At 39.9% G+C, this 17919-nt stretch overlaps 1 protein-coding gene across 2 annotated transcripts in view; it reads right to left on the bottom strand.

Annotated features, from left to right (window-relative positions):
* Positions 1–916: 916 nt before the first annotated feature.
* Positions 917–17919, bottom strand: part of ITGBL1 (integrin subunit beta like 1) — a 330496-nt gene continuing 313493 nt past the window's right edge. For both annotated transcript variants that reach the window (XM_029604512.1, XM_029604511.1), the window contains one exon: positions 917–1618. In XM_029604512.1, the coding sequence (XP_029460372.1) occupies positions 1527–1618 (92 nt within the window). In that variant the 3' untranslated portion in view covers positions 917–1526. The remainder of the gene's footprint in view (positions 1619–17919) is intronic.

Here is a 17919-nt window from a genome sequence, read left to right as displayed (position 1 = left end):
AAAATCTTTTGGTTTGTAAACCTTATTCATCGTTCTTATGTTTTTCCCACATTAAAGCAACTTTGCCTCTAAGATCATGGGACATTCTAGCTATTTATCTCCTGAGTTTAAGCAATATGAAAATAAATGACGACATTAAACTCTTAAGGTATTGTTAATACATTTAAATGTTTTCCCAATACAATCTTTGAAATTTTGCCCTTATATTATTCTTGTTTATGCTGTATCATTTTTCCATGAAAGACAGAGCAATGTTTTATTATGAAAGATGGCGTTTGACATAAATGCACATTTATCTGTAAGTAATGCAAGTAATTAAGCCATGTATTTGGAGACGTAATTCTTTGCCACAGAGTATGACAAAGTCTGATGTTAACAAACATATTTTCAATAATTTTGCCTTATATCATAATAATCTTATGAAATGTAACCTGTTTTGCAAAAAAATTGTATGTAACTTATGCCCTTAGGAATAATTTGACTACAGAAACCATGTGTACAAAAATATAAATGTATATAAATTAGGGAAATCCCAATAACTGCATTTTTTTCAAAGTGCAATTTGAATTTCGTACTGAGCAGCTTTAAGAAAAAAATAAAATTTTGCTAGTAATGCTATAATGCATAAATGTATGTTTGAGCTATTTTAATTTGCTCATCAGAACTTTGTTACTGTCTATTGATACTGCTTTATGTTGCATCTTGACCTGGTTTTGCAGTTCAGTTGACTTTCAAATAGCATCTAGAATATAAATATTTTCAATGAATACAATGTGTTAGTGCAATCAGTTCAGAAATGGTGAATTGTGAAAATGCACGGAATTGGCTACCTCCAACTCATTAATACGTGTCATCACCTAAAAAATAAGTAAAAAAGAATAGACATTTATGATAGCATAATAAAAGAATATGCAAGTTATAACATATTTATTTAAAAAAGCATTCATACATTTATTTTTTACATGTTTTACAGAGCGGAACTTCCTATAATTCTACAGTGTATTAATGCATTTAGAATATTTTTAATAAGAAAGTTAGACAACCAACTGAACATAATTCTAATCATGGAAATTACTAATTTAAAAATAAGAATCACTTTGTTCTAGCAATGAGGGCTGCTCAAACAGTTTGGGTTCCAGACCCACTGTTTGTAATCATCAGGTGCTAATACACAAATGCAGAATAAAATCAAATGCATAAATGGTTTGATCAATTGCTTACAGCTTCATATGTGATGATTCTTTCTCATTATGTACTCACATAATATTTAAAAAATGTGGAGACCCAGGATAAATTATGCAAGAAAGCTCTTTTGTTATGCCATTTGGATCATCCATAGTTCAAATCTAAATTATTTATGGGTATTTAGAGTTTTGCTCAAGTACTGTAGTAAAAAATGTACAATCCCAGACTAGTTTGATTTTAGGAGTCCTATTAGAGATTATATGCTATTTGCTTTGCTTTTATGTATTCTAGCAGCCTGAAAAAAAAATGAAAAGAACTCAGTCCATAATGTTTCTGTGTTGTTAGGGGTATTCTGTCTCAAGCCAGATTTCACAAGCATTTCCATTCCAGCCATCCCAGCACTCACAGTTTCCACAGCTACACACACCATTGCCTGAAAAAAGAATAAACAGAGATAATCATTGTAATCAAAATGTACCACATAAAAAAACACATTATTATAAAAAGTAACAGGTCATAATCAAAACCATCTCACTGGTCCATTGCATACTCACTCTCTGTGCAGAGCACTTTACATTTGATTATGCAACTACTGGTAATAGAGACTTTCAAACAATTAATAGCATCTTTCCAGTACTGCTCTCAGCAAAATGCCAACCACTGCAATTATTCTGTCTATTATTTTGCATAGGCCTTATTTAGCTTTGAAGGGACACTGTGCTACTATAAGCGCCTTTCAATACCCCAAAAGTACAAGAAACACAGACTGATGTTCATACAGAAATACTGCAGAAATACAACCATCAAGCAGAACTGATTTGCAGTTTCAAAAACCCATACTATGACTTATATTTATATATTATACCGAGCAAGGGTCATGTTTAAAAAATTTCAGAGTGATAGCACACTTTGAAAATACATTTCCCGAGTAAAAGCGGATACCATTTTTTTATTCAACAATAATGGCAAACCTGCATTTGCTACCCAGGCACGTTACACCTGCTCCCAAGGCTGGCAAAAAATGTTGGGGCAGCTGAAGATTTTCTGTCTCCCAGCTGAACTGAATCTCACTGAGCAAAGAGCCCTCCATTTCCTGTTTTAGCCTCCCAGGAAGGGAGGGGCTGAGGCTGAAACAGAGGTAGAACAGTAAAAAGGTGCTAAACTCCCTAATCATTTCCTTTTGTCATTCAAGGACAGAAGGGGAGGAGGTAATAATAGAGCAGACAGAGCAGATTAAAGAAGAACCTGTTGTTTCCTGAACAAGCCCCCTCCTGTCCTGTCATTCAGGGACAGCCTGCAAAGCAGAATCAATTTGGGGAGGTTATTAGGGTTGTGTTTTCATTTTGGTTTTTATTTAGTGCACACTAAAATACTTAGAGTTCCATATTGAACGCAACTTAGCTGGATAAGTTTGGATTTATCTGGCTAAATATTTGGCTGCATTCAGCGGGCTCCACTTAGCAGGCTAAATATCCAACTAAATTGCTGGCTAAGTGAGGGATGGGATGGGGCATTCTGGGGTAGAACTACTTATCTGGCTAATGCACCTGCAATATTTTCATTTTGTGGCTTGCGAAGTGCCCGGGCGAGAGAGAGAGAGTGAGATCCTCTTCTTTATAAGTCAACTATTTATATCACTATAGGAGGGCCAGCTAGTAACTCAAGATGAGATTTTGGTGGTGGTCAAGAGTTTGGGGACCAGTTTTGCATGTACAGTGAGACATATGAACAGCACGGTACACATCGGTGAAGGTCTGATGTGATTTGGAGTGAGGAAAGATACACAAAGATAAAATATCTACAATGTTCTCTCACCCTAGTTTGATGCACTCTTTACCAGGGCTCTAGCTCGTGTGAGAGCTTCTGTATGTATGCGAGTGATGCTGTGTTGGCCCAAGGAGGAGGTTGCTGCTGCCTACATATTCCAGGAAGAGAGAACTTGTGTGAGCATAACAGGGAAAGTTTGTGAGAACATATGGAAGAGAGAGAGGGCATGTAAGAGAGCTTGTGTTAGCATGTTGCGTGATAGAGAGACAGTATATATGCATTGGAGAGATGCTGCGCAAGCCCAAGGAGAAGGCTGCTGCTGCCAACATCTTCCAGGGAGACAGAGAGAGAGCATGTATATGGGTCCATGTGTGTGTGTGTGTGTGTGTGTGTGTATGTGTGAGAAAGCATGTGCGAACATATGGGAGAAAGAGTGTGTATGCGAGTGTGAGAGAGAAAGGGGGAGGGGAGGAAAGGAAAGGAAGGAGCTATGGGCATGTGCTCCAGGTCTTTGAAGTTCCTAGCAATGCCCCTGGTTATCAGGGATACTCAATGGGATAAATGTCCCACCGAATATTCCCAAATAAATATATCTGGGTAAACCTACCCAGACAACTTTGAAACCTAACTGAATATCAGCAGTTAGGTTGCAAAGTTATTCGGGAATGTGTTCCTGGATGACTTTAACTGGCAACATTGAAAGAATATTAATAATTAGGGCAGTGCTTGAATGAAAAAAAAAAATGGCTGCCAAGCAAACCTCATGCCTGGTACACCCTCCACCTCCCCTCCAACCCCAATGAAAGCATGGGCGGCTCTGCTATCTCTCTTCCCCCAAAGTCAAAACATAAAAAGTCCGCAAAGGGTTTATTTATATATTTAACTAGCTTTATAACCCACACAATCTAATGTTTGTGGGGAGGTACAATAAAAACATAACATAAAAAAACATTACATCAAACATACACACCAACAGATTGAGGTAGCCAGTGAATTTGCACAAAAAATATATATAAAACCAGAGAGAATAAGCCGAATGATTCTTAACATCTATAATTATTAAGACTTGTACACCACTTTGGGTGATTACATCTGAGAAGAGGTTTATAAATATAACAAATGAAATGAAAGCATCTCAGAATTAAAAACGACTAACGCCTTTAGGGCTGGGAATCGTGGAAGCACGCCGGCAACTTTCTGCCAAATGAGCAGAGTACGCGGAGGGCATCGCCAAGAGGCTATGGTAAGCACATCTTAGCGACTGCATGAGGGTATAAAGATGTAAAGCAGAGACATTTCTTTAATAGTTTAATGATTATCAGATCAAGTTTAAATGTCACTCTCCACTGGGTAGCAGCCACTGAAGAAAACTGAGGATGGGAGTAATACGGCGTCCTGTAATTCAGACGGTTAATATTCTAGCAGCAGAATTCTGAACGTTTTTTGGAGTGCTCTGAGTGCATTAGCAGAAAGCCCGGTATAAAGCGAATTACTGTAATCGATGCCGTGCAAGGCCAAAGTCTGAAGCACTGCACGACAATTTCCTGGATCTAGCAGAGGTTTTACTCTCCAAAGCATACATAATTTCACAAATGATGTCGCAACAATGGATTTAATGTGTACGCAGACAGGTTGGAAACATAAAGACAGCCTCCAGGAAGCGCCTTTAAGCCCACCCTAACCGTTCTGGCTTTGGCAGGATGGTTAGGGTGGGCTTTGGAATTAGCATCCAGCTCCTGGAGTATTCAGCGTTACTGTGACAGCAGTGCTGGGCTCACAAACTACCGGCCTTGCTGTCAAAATATTGCTTTGAAAACAGCACTGGCTGATTTATCCTGGATGGTAGATCCAGGGAACGTATCTCACATACAGTCACTGAACATAAGAACATAAGAAAATGCCATACCGGGTCAGAGCAAGGGTCCATCAAGCCCAGCATCCTGTGTCCAACAGTGATCAATCCAGGTTACAAGTACCGGACAAGTACCGAAATATTAAACAGATCCCAAGCTACTATTCCTTATAGATTAATAGTGGTTTTATGGACTTCTCCTCTAGGAACTTATCCAAACTTTTTTTAAACCAGTTATACTAACTGCTGTAACCACATCCTCTGGCAATGAATTCCAGAGCTTAATTATGCGTTGAGTGAAAAAGAATTTTCTCCAATTTGTTTTAAATGAGCTACTTGCTAACGTCATGTAGTGCCCCCGAATCCTTCTTTTATCTGAAAGAGTAAATAATCAATTTATATTAACCTGTTCAAGTCCTTTCATGATTTTGTAGAGTTCTATAATATCCCCCCTCAGCAGTCTCTTCTCCAAGCTGAACAGCCCGAAATTTTAGCCTTTCCTCATAGGGGAGCTATTCAATGCCCCTTATCATTTTGGTTGTCCTTCTCTGCACTTTCTCCAGATAAACAATATATTTTTTGACATGTGGTGATCAGAACTGCACACAGTATTCAGGGTGCAGTCTCAGGATGGAGCAATATAGAGGCATTATGACATCCACCGTTTTATTAACCATTCACTTCCTAATAATTCCTAACATTCTGTTTGCTTTTTTGACTGCCGCAGCACACTGAGCGATGATTTCAATGTGTTATCCACTATGACGCCTAGATCTCTTTCCTGGGTGGTAACTCCTAATATGGAACCTAACATCGTGTAACTACAGTAAGGGTTATTTTTCCCTATATGCATCACCTTGCACTTATCCACATTAAATTTCATCTGCCATTTGGAAGCCCAATCATCCAGTCTCACAAGGTCCTCCTGCAATTTAACACAATCCGCTTGAGATTTAACTACTCTGCATAATCTTATGTCATCCATAGATTTGATCACCTCACTCATCGTATCCCTTTCTAGATCATTTATAAATATCTTAAAAAGTACTGTTACAAGTACAGATCCTTGAGGCACTCCACTGTTTACCTTTTTCCAATGTGAAAACAAACCATTTAATCTTACTCTCTGTTTCCTGTCTTTGCAGTCCACAAAAGGACATTGTCTCCTATCCCATTAGTTTTCTTAGAAGCCTCTCATGAAGGACTGTTGAATGCCTTCTGAAAATCCAAATACACCACATGTCCACATGTTTATTTAGCCCTTCCTGAAAATATAGATTTATGAGGCAAGACTTCTCTTGGGTTAATCCAAGCTGGCTGTGTTCCAATAAACTATGTGTATCTAAGGGGCTGATGCAATACAGTGCGCTCAGCTGAGCGCACTGTATAACCCGCACTCGGACGCGGATTAAATAGGCACTAATCCACCTCATAATGCAATAGGAGGATTAGCGCCTATTTAATGCGCGTCCGACGCGGTGTGAATGCAATCTTGCTCATCACATGCAAATGCATGTGAATGAGGCTATTACTCATTCACTCCGCATTAAAAAAAAGAAGTGTGCGTCTCAGACGCACATCTTGCTCTCAGATATTAATGCCTGCCTAGAGCAGATGGCCGGTTATGAAAACCGATGCCAAGTTTACCGGCGTCAGTTTTCATAACCGGCAGCTGCGGCGGGGTCACGTTAGCAAGGAGGTGCTAAGGTTGCGCAAGTGACTCTAGCACCTCCTTGATAGCGTGACCCCCTAATTTGGTTATAGCATGGCGCCCCCCCTTGCGGGCACCATGCACGTGTTAAGAATGCGGGCGCTGAATTTTCAGCACCCACTTTCCATGCTTTTTATTGCATCGGCCCCTAAATGTTTTGTGATTTTATTCTTTATAACAGTTTACACAATTGTTCCTGGCACTGAAGTCAGGTTCACTGGTCTATAGTTCTCAGGTCACCCCTGGAGTCCTTTTTAAACATTGGGGTTACATTGGCCACTTTCCAATCTTCAGGTATAATGGATGATTTTAATGACAGGTTACAAATTAATTGTAATAGGTCTGAAAATTCATTTTTTAGTTCTTTTAGAACCCTGGGGTGTATACCATCCAGTCCAGGTGATTTACTACTCTTCATTGTGGCTTACTACATCTTTCAGGTTCACCATGATTTGGTTCAGTTCATCTGAATCAGAACCCTTGAAAACCATCTCTGGGACTGGTATCCCCCCAACATCCTCATCATTAAACACTGAAGCAAATAATTTGTTTAGTCTTTCTGTGATGGCCTTATATTCCCTAAGTGCCCCTTTAACCATTCAATCATCTAATGGTCCAGCTGACTCCCTCACAGGCTTTCTGCTTTGGATATATTTTAAAAAGTTTTTATTATGAGTTTTTGCCTATACGCCCAACTTGTTTTCAAATTCTCTCTTAGCCTGATTTATCAATGTGTAGAAAGAGGGAAACATTCACTGGGCACATGTGCTGTCAGCTGTTTTAGAGTGCGACCATATGTGGAGCAAATCTGAATAGGATGGGGGTATAATTTTCAGACATAGAAGTTCATCATAAAATATTATTATTAGTGAAGACATGCAAGGTCCTGAGTTCATTTTCCCAGGGGAGTGTGTACAGTAGAGTGCACATACAGCAATAATGTGTTTGCCAGGTAAGTACAGGCAGAAATAGAAATACATGTAGGCTCAACCTGAATTACATTGTAGATATGCACAATACTGAGTCATAAATGAAAGAACTGCAACCTGTTGTGAATTGTGTGAACCTTCATACTTCTCAATTGTATAACAATATCCCTGCAGCAGTTCTAGTGAAACTGAACTTTGATGTGAAAAATGTTATCAAATACCTGAAAAATAGCTGACAAAATGTGCAAGAATGATATTTTAATTTGTATTGTAAGTAAATCTTTTCTTTCAATTATAGAGCCTGAAACATAGTTGCATATTTTCATGCACGTGATGGTTCTAGATGTTTGCCATACCTAGTGGTTTGAAGAACATTTTTAGATTTTACTGTACATGCACAATCCATGATTTCATTTTTGTTTTTAAATGATTTTGCTGGCTTTTGCATCTGGTTTTATGTTCACTTTCATGAAATGCTTAATTCTTGTCTGTGCTATTTATACTAAATTGATATTAACAGTAAAGAAATAATTGTTGTCACAGACTCTATCATCAAAACTTTGGCAAAGTTTTGATGATAGCATCAATTTTTACATAAATATTTGGTTTTCTTTCAATTATAGAGCCTAAACCATCAGAGCACAAAAACATGTGCACGGTGGTTCTAGGGTGTTGCCATACCCAGTACATTTTTAGATTTTACTATACGTGTATAGTGTATATTTTTTGTTTTTAAGGATTTTGGTGGTTTTTGCATCTAGTTTTATTTTATGTTCAATTTATGCTTATATTTACTGTCAACAAGCCAAAATACTACAATATGGTTTTATTATTGAAAATCATATGATCCTCTGGAAGGATGGCGATGTCAGAGTAATGATGTTACTCTGACATCGCCTTCCGGAGGCGATAACAGAGTAACATCATTCATGAGGCAAAAGCAGAGATTATTCGCAGAATCATCGAATGGAGAGATTCAGATTCCAATAAGTTGGTTTTTCAGCATCAACATATTCCCCTGAGGAAAGACGGACGTTTGAAACACGGACTGTTTGTGTCGGGACCATCTCTAAAGGTTGGATATCACACACCAACAACAAATCGGGGAAGTCTGATCTTTACTCTTCTTGAAAATTATTTTGAAAAGTATTTTCAACCTTCATAAAGCCTCACCAGCTGCAGATTGCATAGAAATCGACTGACTTTTAAGCCACGGAAGAGTCTTAGGTTCATTGGGCTTAGAGTAATACATACACACAAAAAAAAATTTTCAAAAAAAATATTTCACGGAGGAGGAGGATGGTTGATGATTATAACCACAAAGTAGTGGTGCTGGGACACCTACACAATATATGAAACCTTCCTCTATCTCCTTCTATACATTCATTGAAATATAGGACGATTTAAAGCAGTAAAAAAACAGCACTCCACGTAGTGTAGGTTATTGAAATTATTTTTAAATTATTAGAGAATTGAATAATTTATTATTAACTACTATTACACATCAGTGACAGAGCTTTCGCCCTTATAGTGTTAGGCAGGGAACCTCCCGGTACCCAGAATCCTTTGCACCTGGGGCAGTCTGCTCTAGCCAAGGTTTTAAAGTGGTCTGAGGGAGTCTTTTGTCTGTTCCCTCACAATTGTATACACTTCCTTTATCCATAAGGGACTTAAGATAAGGTAACCGTGTTCTGTCATCCCCAGCCATAAACAGGTTTGGTTGTCTCAGTATCTAAAGACGATGCCAAGTGCAACCCCATTCAGTCCTTCAGTTCTGGCTACTTCTTTTGCCTTGGATTGCTCTGGTGCTCTGGACCCTACGTATGCTTTTATGGCGCTCAAACACTATGTATGTGCAGTTTCCTTTCTCATTTGGTTTCTATCAGAAGTTCATTCATGTCATTTGTTTCCATGAAAGTCAGTGGGGGAAGCAATGCATCCTATTTTTATTTCAAACTTTGGGATTTTTCATCCAAGTTTTATGAAAATTGCTGGCACACATCAGCTACAGAGGCAACAGCACCCCCAAGACAGCAAGGGAGGCTTAAAGACCCCATGCACCAAAAGAGGGGCAAAGGGCATCAAGCATGGAATGAAAAATCCACCAAGAGAGGGGCAAAGCAGCAAAAAATAGTGGAATGTCGGTATATAAAAGTTATAAATAAATAAATAAATAAATAAATAAATAAAAGAAGGGCAAAACATCACAAACCGTGCCATGAATAGCCTATGCCACCAAAAGAGAGGCAAAGTGGCACAAAGAGTGGCCTGAATACCCTAAAGCACCAGAAGAAGTTCAACATAGGACAAACAGTGCCATCAACAAAGGGTATTGCATGAAGAAGAATTTAATGAAAACCCCAAGTTAGAGAGCAAGGGGAATGGCAACAAGTACAAACCCCCAAGATTTAAGGTTTATTGGTACTTATATACCGTTGTCTCGGCATAGCCTTCACAGCAGTTAACATAATAATAAAATACAATAAAAGAAAATTACAAACGATAATAATAATAGGAGATAAAATTTAACAAGTAAAAAATAAAAGATATCCTAATAAAATAATGTCAGAAGCCATAAATATTAAACCAATAAATACTAAAAGACATAAAACATGCTTCAAGTATTAAGGTTAATAAAAAGTCAAAGCCACCTGTGATTGTACAGCTACATTGATACCTATTTCTTATCTTCATTATATGCCGCATGGCCACAGGGCAAAATATGCAGTTGCACTAACAACTTAAACTGTAGCATAAAGGCAGAGCAGTAAGCAGGTAAGAGAGAGGGGTATGGCAGCAAGCAAAGGCTTAAAGTGAGGATAAAACTGCAAGACGTATGGCAACAACACATAAGGGCACTGAACCAAGAGAGCGTTAAGTCAGCAAGGCAGAGCAGGCAGGAACCTCCAGAGTGGCGGCAAGATTGAGGCATCCAGTGAGGGAAGGGGAGGAGTTTTCTTTGGGGGGAGGAAAACACCACCGTGGATCCAAGAGAGCAGAAGGGTAAGCATAAATAAACTGGGCAGCAGGCCTAGGCTAGGCAACAGCAGTAAGGATGACAAGCAGAAGACAGGCAGTGCATGTGGAGCAGGCCAGGCAGCAGCAGCAGCAGGAGTAAGCGTGGCAATAGCACTGCATGGGCATGAACAAGGAGAGATACAGGGCATGAGAAGCGGGCTCTGCAACTGCAGCAATAGTGGCAACTGGCAAAAAAAAAGTTGTAATGTTTGGTGGTCCGCAGGACAGGCCCACAGACTGCCACACTTAGCTCCAGCTCAAGCCCGAAGGGCCACCCTCCGATGCCGGGGCAGGCCCCCAAACAGATGCGTGATAGGTCGCTGCACTCCACCTGCCTCTGATACTGCTACTTTCTCCAGGCCCTCCTAAGGTCTTTGTTCTTGCGTTCTTGTTCCATGTCTTCATCTTGTGGTCACAGTCTTCTGTTCTTCAGTGTCTTCTCCTGCCCACCTGTGCTTCTCCTCATCTCCCTGTATACCTATCTATCCTGTTTTTCCTTGGATGAATCTTTGGCTTTGGCTTGAAACTCTTCTACAGTACTTGAATGTAACCCGGTGTGATATCTTGATTGAGATTGAATGTCGGTATATAAAAATAATAAATAAATAAACTTTGCCTGCCACTGACCAATGCCTGACTCTTGACTATGCCTGAACGCTGCCTGCCTCAACCTCCGCCTGTCTTCAAGTACGCCTGTAATCAGCCTGTCCCTAACTCTGGCCTGCAACCCGACCTTCTCCACGGACCTCCAGTTCATCAGCAGAGGCCCCCCACCTAAGTTCTGCCAGCCCCGGCAATCGAGTGCTCAACCTAAGGGGAATAAGGGCTGGTATAGGTGAAGCTACAGCTGGGTCTCTGCCACAGCCAGCTCTACCAGCTGACAGTGGGGACCTGTAGGGCTCCTCCCTGCAGGTTGCACCAACTCCCTCTCAGCCCAAGGGCCCATGCCCGCAATAAAAGTGCTGAAGTCAAAAAGTAAGGACATTGGTTTGGTGTTGGCATGCACTCAGTTCTACAATTCACATAGAAATTCAGGGAAACTCAGTAGAAAGGCATTGATCTTAAGGAAGACCAACTTTCCAACTAACTCTGGTATAAGCCATGAGTGATGATGTCCCTTGCCATTGAGAATACCCATTCACTAGGTATGTCTGTTGGTGAGCAGGAAAGATAATGATGGTTGACCTTGGTGAGGTCCAGTCAGACTGCATCTGTCTTTGCCCAATATGCCAATGGGTCTGTTTCCATGGCCTTGATGGGTCCTCTGAGATACCATGGAATTGCAGTTTGTGCAGGGGTATCCTTTGCAGGGGAATACTGGTATCTGTTGTGGGATGAAGTGGTAGCATTCAAGGTACTGTTGATACTTAAATAATCTGTGGGGAGCCTTCTCTTTCCGGCAATACATTTCTTCTGCCCTTTTGTTTCTGGCACTGCCATTTTTGCACCCTAACCAACATCTTCTCCTTCCAATAAGAATGTTGGACTTGAGGGCAATATTCCCTTTCAGCCATAGGTCTCACAGGATCCAACTGGATAAGGAATCCGTGCTGATATTCCACTTGCTGTAGCAAGGAATCCACAAGCACCAACACCTCTGGTGCCAATTCCTGTTCAACAGAAATTCTGTAACTTTTCTTCCAAGATATTGATTATGGGGTTGACCTCACCCAGGGTGGATGCTAATGAACTCAGAATCCTCTGTATTTTACTTGAAGGGCTTTAGGATTTGTACCACCTGCATCAGGGGTAAACAATCTTGACGCACCAGTGGGCAATCCACTTCAATCATGGTGACCACAGAAAGCTCATGAAGGGATGTCTTTTGCTCCACCAATCTCTCAAATATAATATAGGTAGAATTCCACCTGGTGCCTAAATACTGAATATACTGTTGCAAGGGGGCACATTGGCTACTTACACCCTACCACACAAAATTCAGGATCCTGTCCCTGACCTACAAATCCCTCAAAGATCTGACACCAATCAACCATAGTGGCTCTCTCACCCCTATATGCCATCATGCTCACTCTGTTTATTGTCACAGGCCTGCCTTGTAAACCTATCACCCAGAATTATGAGCTCTGTTAGAACAAGACCCGTGACTCGGAGACACCCACTCTCCCCAATTTTGCAGCTAGTATGTCCATCCCCACTTCCGTAGAGCATATAGAAATCTAGAATAAATGGATTATAGTGGGCTCTGTGACATAGATCTTTCAAATGATACTGGTGCAAAATGCCTTTTCTGTATTGGAAAATGAAGATGCTCTAGCAATGGAAACTGAAGTGGTCTCTGAAAGAAAGGATGATACCCAATACACAGAACAATTCCATAACATAATCAAAAGTCATAACAAAAAGCTCCTTGTGCTTGGAGACTCAGTCATCAGAGCACTAATCTGGGAATTCACTTTGAGAGAAACACAATTGTTAAATGCTTTTTCTAGGATCCTCAGCTGGTAGAAATGCAATCCAGATAGTCATTGCAATTAATGAAGAAGATAAGGTCTCTCAAATCAATATTCTCATCCATTTGGGGACCAATGACCTTGCTAGAAACAGCATCCAAACAGTACAGAGAGATTTCCAGACTCTGGGGAAGCAGATTGAGCATATGACAAAGCCTAATGCATTTTCAGAAGTGTTATTTGTTCATGGAAAGAGGAAGGAAAGGCTAACACTGATAGCTTCAATACGTAGTTCAAAACCTGGTGCAAGAAAGAGAGGTTCTGATATATTGGAGAATGGGGCCATGTATTTACAGTAAAAAGCTATATTGTAAAGATGGCCTACATTTGTCCATGGCAGGAAGAAGGAACCTATGTGAATAATTCATATCATCTGTCACTAGACATTTCAACTAAAGCACAGGGGTGGCAGAAAGAAGTTGGAATGTCATTCCTGACAAATACAGGAAGTGGGTGGTGAAAGTAACAAAAATCAGCTCAATAGTCCACTTTAAAAATAAAAGGCAAAAAATGTGTCCAGGAAGAGCACCAAACTGAGTGAAAAAAAACTGGAAAGCTATGATCACAAATGCACGGAGTCTGGGCATTAAAATTCCAGATCTACAGATCCTAATGGTAGAGGTGGACTTGGATATTGTTACTGTTAGAGAAACATGGTTCAATGAGTCTCATGAATGGGGTACGGCCATACTGCGCTATAACCTGTTCAAAAAGGATATAGAAGACAAAAATAGGGGTGGATTAACTCTTTACGTCAAAAACAATATCCAAGCAACTAAAATGCAGAGGGCATGGGATAAGGAAGAAGCTCTGTGGGCTGTCTTAAAAAGAGATGATGGAACTTCTATTTATACTACTGTGGTCTGCAGGCCTCTGAATCAGACAGAAGAACTGAATAGAGATTTGGCTGAAGCCATCAAAAAGGTAGGAAGGAAGGGGTGAAGTGCTGCTCATTTCAGATTTTAATCTTCCAGATGTAGATTGGAGTATCCTTGCTGATGAACCTGGAAGTAGTAGAAAGATTGTGGATACCCTTCAAGGAACCCATGAGGAGAGGAGCGACACTGAATCTGGCACTCACAGATGGAGATAGTATCTCAGATCAAATATCCAGGTAGGTACCCCACTTGGGTACCAGTGATCATCAGATGGTATGGTTTGATATAATGGCCAAGAGGGAGGGAAATCACATGAAGATCAAAGTCATGGATTTCAAAAACACAGGCTTTGGTAAAATAGCAATGTACCTCGAGGAGGAGCTATAAGGCTGGGAAGAGATGGGTGAAGTGGAGCAAACTAAAAGGAGTTAGAACAAAGGCGACAAACATTTATGCAAAAAGAGTAAATAAAAATAAGATGAAAAGGAAACAAATATGGCTCTTCCCAGTGGTGGCTGAGAAAAGAAAGGAAAAAAGATGAGCATTCAAAAAATATAAAGGAACTGAAAAGAGGAACACATGGAAGAATATCTGGTGAAGCTGAAAGAAATGAGAAAATAAATCAGGATTGTGGAAGCTTGAGTGGAAGAAAGAAACAATTTTTCAGATATTTCAGAAAAAAGAGAATGGGCAGAGGTGGCATAGTAGGAATATAAGGAGACGGAGCAAAATGAGAACAAAGATGAAGGTTGAGCAGAAATGTTAAGCAAATACTTCAGTTAGGTTTTCACTAAGGAAGACATTGGGGAAGGACCGTTGATGGCTGGCAATAGTATGTATGTGAGAGGGATAGATATATCCCCATTTAAAGTATAAAGGAAAGTGGATGGAACGAGGGAAACTGATAGTGGACAAAGCCATGGGGCTGGATGAGATACATCCCAGGATACTTAGGGAGTTCCAAGAAGTGCTGGCAGGTCCACTGTAGGACCTATCTAATAGATCCTTGGACACAGGAGAAGGGCCACAGGCCTGGAGAAGGGCAGTCATGGTCCTGCTTCACAAAAGTGGTAGCAGGGAGAAGGCTGGAAACTACAGGCTGGTCCGCCTTACCTCAGTGTTCAACAATTAATGGAGAGGCTGCTAAAGGCAAGGAAAATGACCTATCTGCAATCCAATGGGTTACAAGATCCAAGACGCTGTGGTTTTACCAGAGGAAGATCCTGTCAAATGAATCTGATTGATTTTTTTTAATTGGATGACTAGATAATTGGATCAAGGAAGAAAGCCAGATGTGGTTTACTTGGATTTCAGCAAGGCTTTTTATACAGCTCCATATAGGAGACTCATTCTGCTGTACAGATCCTTGGCGAGGCTTCACCTGGAATGCTATGTTCAGTTCTGGAGACCTCATCTCAAAAGCGATAAGGACAAAATGGAAGTGGTACAGAGAAAGATGAGCAAAGTGGTGTATGGAAAGCCCCAGGAGATGAGACTGAAGGACCTTAATATGTATATCCTGGAAGAGAGAAGAGACGGGAGATAAGATACAGACCTTCAAATACCTGCAAGGAATTAATGATGCACAAAAATCAAATCATTTTTTTATAGAAAGGAAGCTGTAAAACTAGATTTCACGACATGAAACTCCAAGGGGGAAGACTCAGGAACAATGTCAGGAAATATTTCTTCACGGAAAGGGCAATGGACACATGGAATGCCCTCCCAGAAGAGGTAGTGAAGACAAGAATTATAATGGATTAAAAAACGGTGTGGGACCCTTTCTGGTTTGAAAATAGAAATGAAGAAATGGGCTAACATTTTCCTGTTATACCTGAAGTTTACATTTCTGTCTGGGGATAGCCTTCTCGGAGAGGCAGCTGTTACTACCCTCAGCAGAAGGCTTGGGGGTGGCCCGCATAGAGTGCCTACCACCCTAAAAAATGGCAACAATAAACATTTTAAAAAAATGCTTGGACTTTTTTAATCTGCTGTCAACCACGATGTAATAACCTTGTGGAACCAGAAAGGGAACTTTAATAGCCTTTGCCCTAACCTTAGGGAACTCCCCACCCTCCATAAGGCCTTCCCCTCATCTGACCTTCTGAAAACAGGTTAAAAAATGGCTGCTTGAAGCAGTATTTGGACCTTGCCATTAGCTTCAATACACAGACTCCTAACATATGGCCACCCTGGAGTAGATGAATTCTCTTTGAATTGCGATGTGCAGAGACTTTCTAATCTGAAAATAATTATATTGATATTAATCACAATAAATCACATTATGTTTTCATAATAGGAGAGGACAAAGGAAGAGCTTTTTTTTCTTATGTTCCAAATTATAATCATCAGCAACAATGTTTTAATTTTGGAAAATTTTTTTATATGCAAATGAAATTGAAAAATCTTATCTGAATAAAGTCCCATGTTCAAGGTGAAACTTCTGCTTCAGGGGAAAAAATGGCATGCTTCTTTAATGAGCATCTAGACAGCTTTAATCTCACAACCAGTGCTGAAAATCAAACAAATAATGGCAGGATTTAAGCTTACAAACTGGAGGTATCTCCCCTACCGGAAACAATCAGTCATCAGCCAATCAAATATCTCTAGTTGAAATCATTAACTTTTAAAACTATTAAACAAAAAACTAATACATTTGTGGATTTTTTATAACAACATAAACCACTCTATTTGAATGTTCATCCCTTTGTTCCCTTTGGTTGAACTCTCATATACATCCCTTTGAGAATTGTTCCCTTTGGCTGAACTCTCATATACATCCCTTTGAGAATTGTTCCCGTTGGTTGAACTCTCATATACATCCCTTTGAGAATTGTTCCCTTTGGTTGAACTCTCATATCCATCCCTTTGACATTTGTTCCCTTTGGCTGAACTCTCATATACATCCCTTTGAGAATTGTTCCCTTTGGTTGAACTCTCATATATATCCCGTTGAGATTTGTTCCCTTTGGTTGAACACTCATATACATCCCTTTGAGAATTGTTCCCTTTGGTTGAACTCTCATATACATTGAAATGCTCTCTCCAGTACAGACGATCTCCAAAACCATGAAGATAAATATATCTGGCTATTTTAAAGATAGCCATTTTATATTCAATAGTGTGGCTTCACCACTGAATATCCTATTAAAATTAGATGGATTTATCTGGCAATCTTTTCAATCCAGCCAGTGACTGAATATGGAGCTCTCTAAGGATACACACATGTTAAAAAACTATGCATAAGATCTTGCATCTGAAGCTTATATTCTTGTACAGAGGAACATAGCCTCCTTAAGTGCAAAAATTGACTAACCAGACTCTAGATAATCTCTTTTAATGTGCAGAGTTGTTAAGCTGCCTACACATTTCAGCAAGATAGTGTTGTCAATGCTGGACAAGCTCAAACCCACCTTTATTGGCAGGTTTAATGATCAAATTGCAATTATTGCTTAGCTTTCTAATGATGTTTGGCTCATAAGATTTTAAAAAGCTTTACATGGATGACTTGATAATACTGATATCCTTCAAAATGAATTCTTTATGTGGCCAAATGTGGATCATATGGACCAGATGGTAACCAGCTTGACTCAGATTTCATCAAGGTGCAGTCCATATCATCAACTACATTCTATAACATTCTAAAAAATATATAAATATCCACATGATATTGGAATGGGTTGTGCAATTCATTGGGAACATAGGTTAATCCCTTAGTTAGAATTTGTTCCTTACCCCAGAAATCAACTCACCCAACAAATGGATCACTGCTGACTGAACTGACTTTCTGAGTGGGTAGTTGGTCTGCCCTGTTCTTCTCCTACTTGAAAAGAGGACCCTCCCTTGTCTGATGAAACCACATGATCTGATTTCCATGTTGTCCTTGCCCTAAAAATGGCTAATGTTGATGGATATAATAATCACCACACCTTGGTCGCCGTATCTCAAAAAAGATATACTTGCGATGGAGAAGGTACAGAGAAGGGCAACCAAAATGATAATGGAACAGCTCCCCTATGAGGAAAGACTGAAGTGGTTAGGGCTGTTCAGCTTGGAGAAGAGAACTGAGGGGGATATGATAGAGGTGTTTAAAATCATGAGAGGTCTA

The sequence above is a fragment of the Rhinatrema bivittatum genome, chromosome 5, assembly GCF_901001135.1.
Source record: "Rhinatrema bivittatum chromosome 5, aRhiBiv1.1, whole genome shotgun sequence".
NCBI classification, from domain to species: Eukaryota; Metazoa; Chordata; class Amphibia; order Gymnophiona; family Rhinatrematidae; genus Rhinatrema; species Rhinatrema bivittatum.
This window is presented reverse-complemented; position numbering and strand designations above follow the sequence as displayed.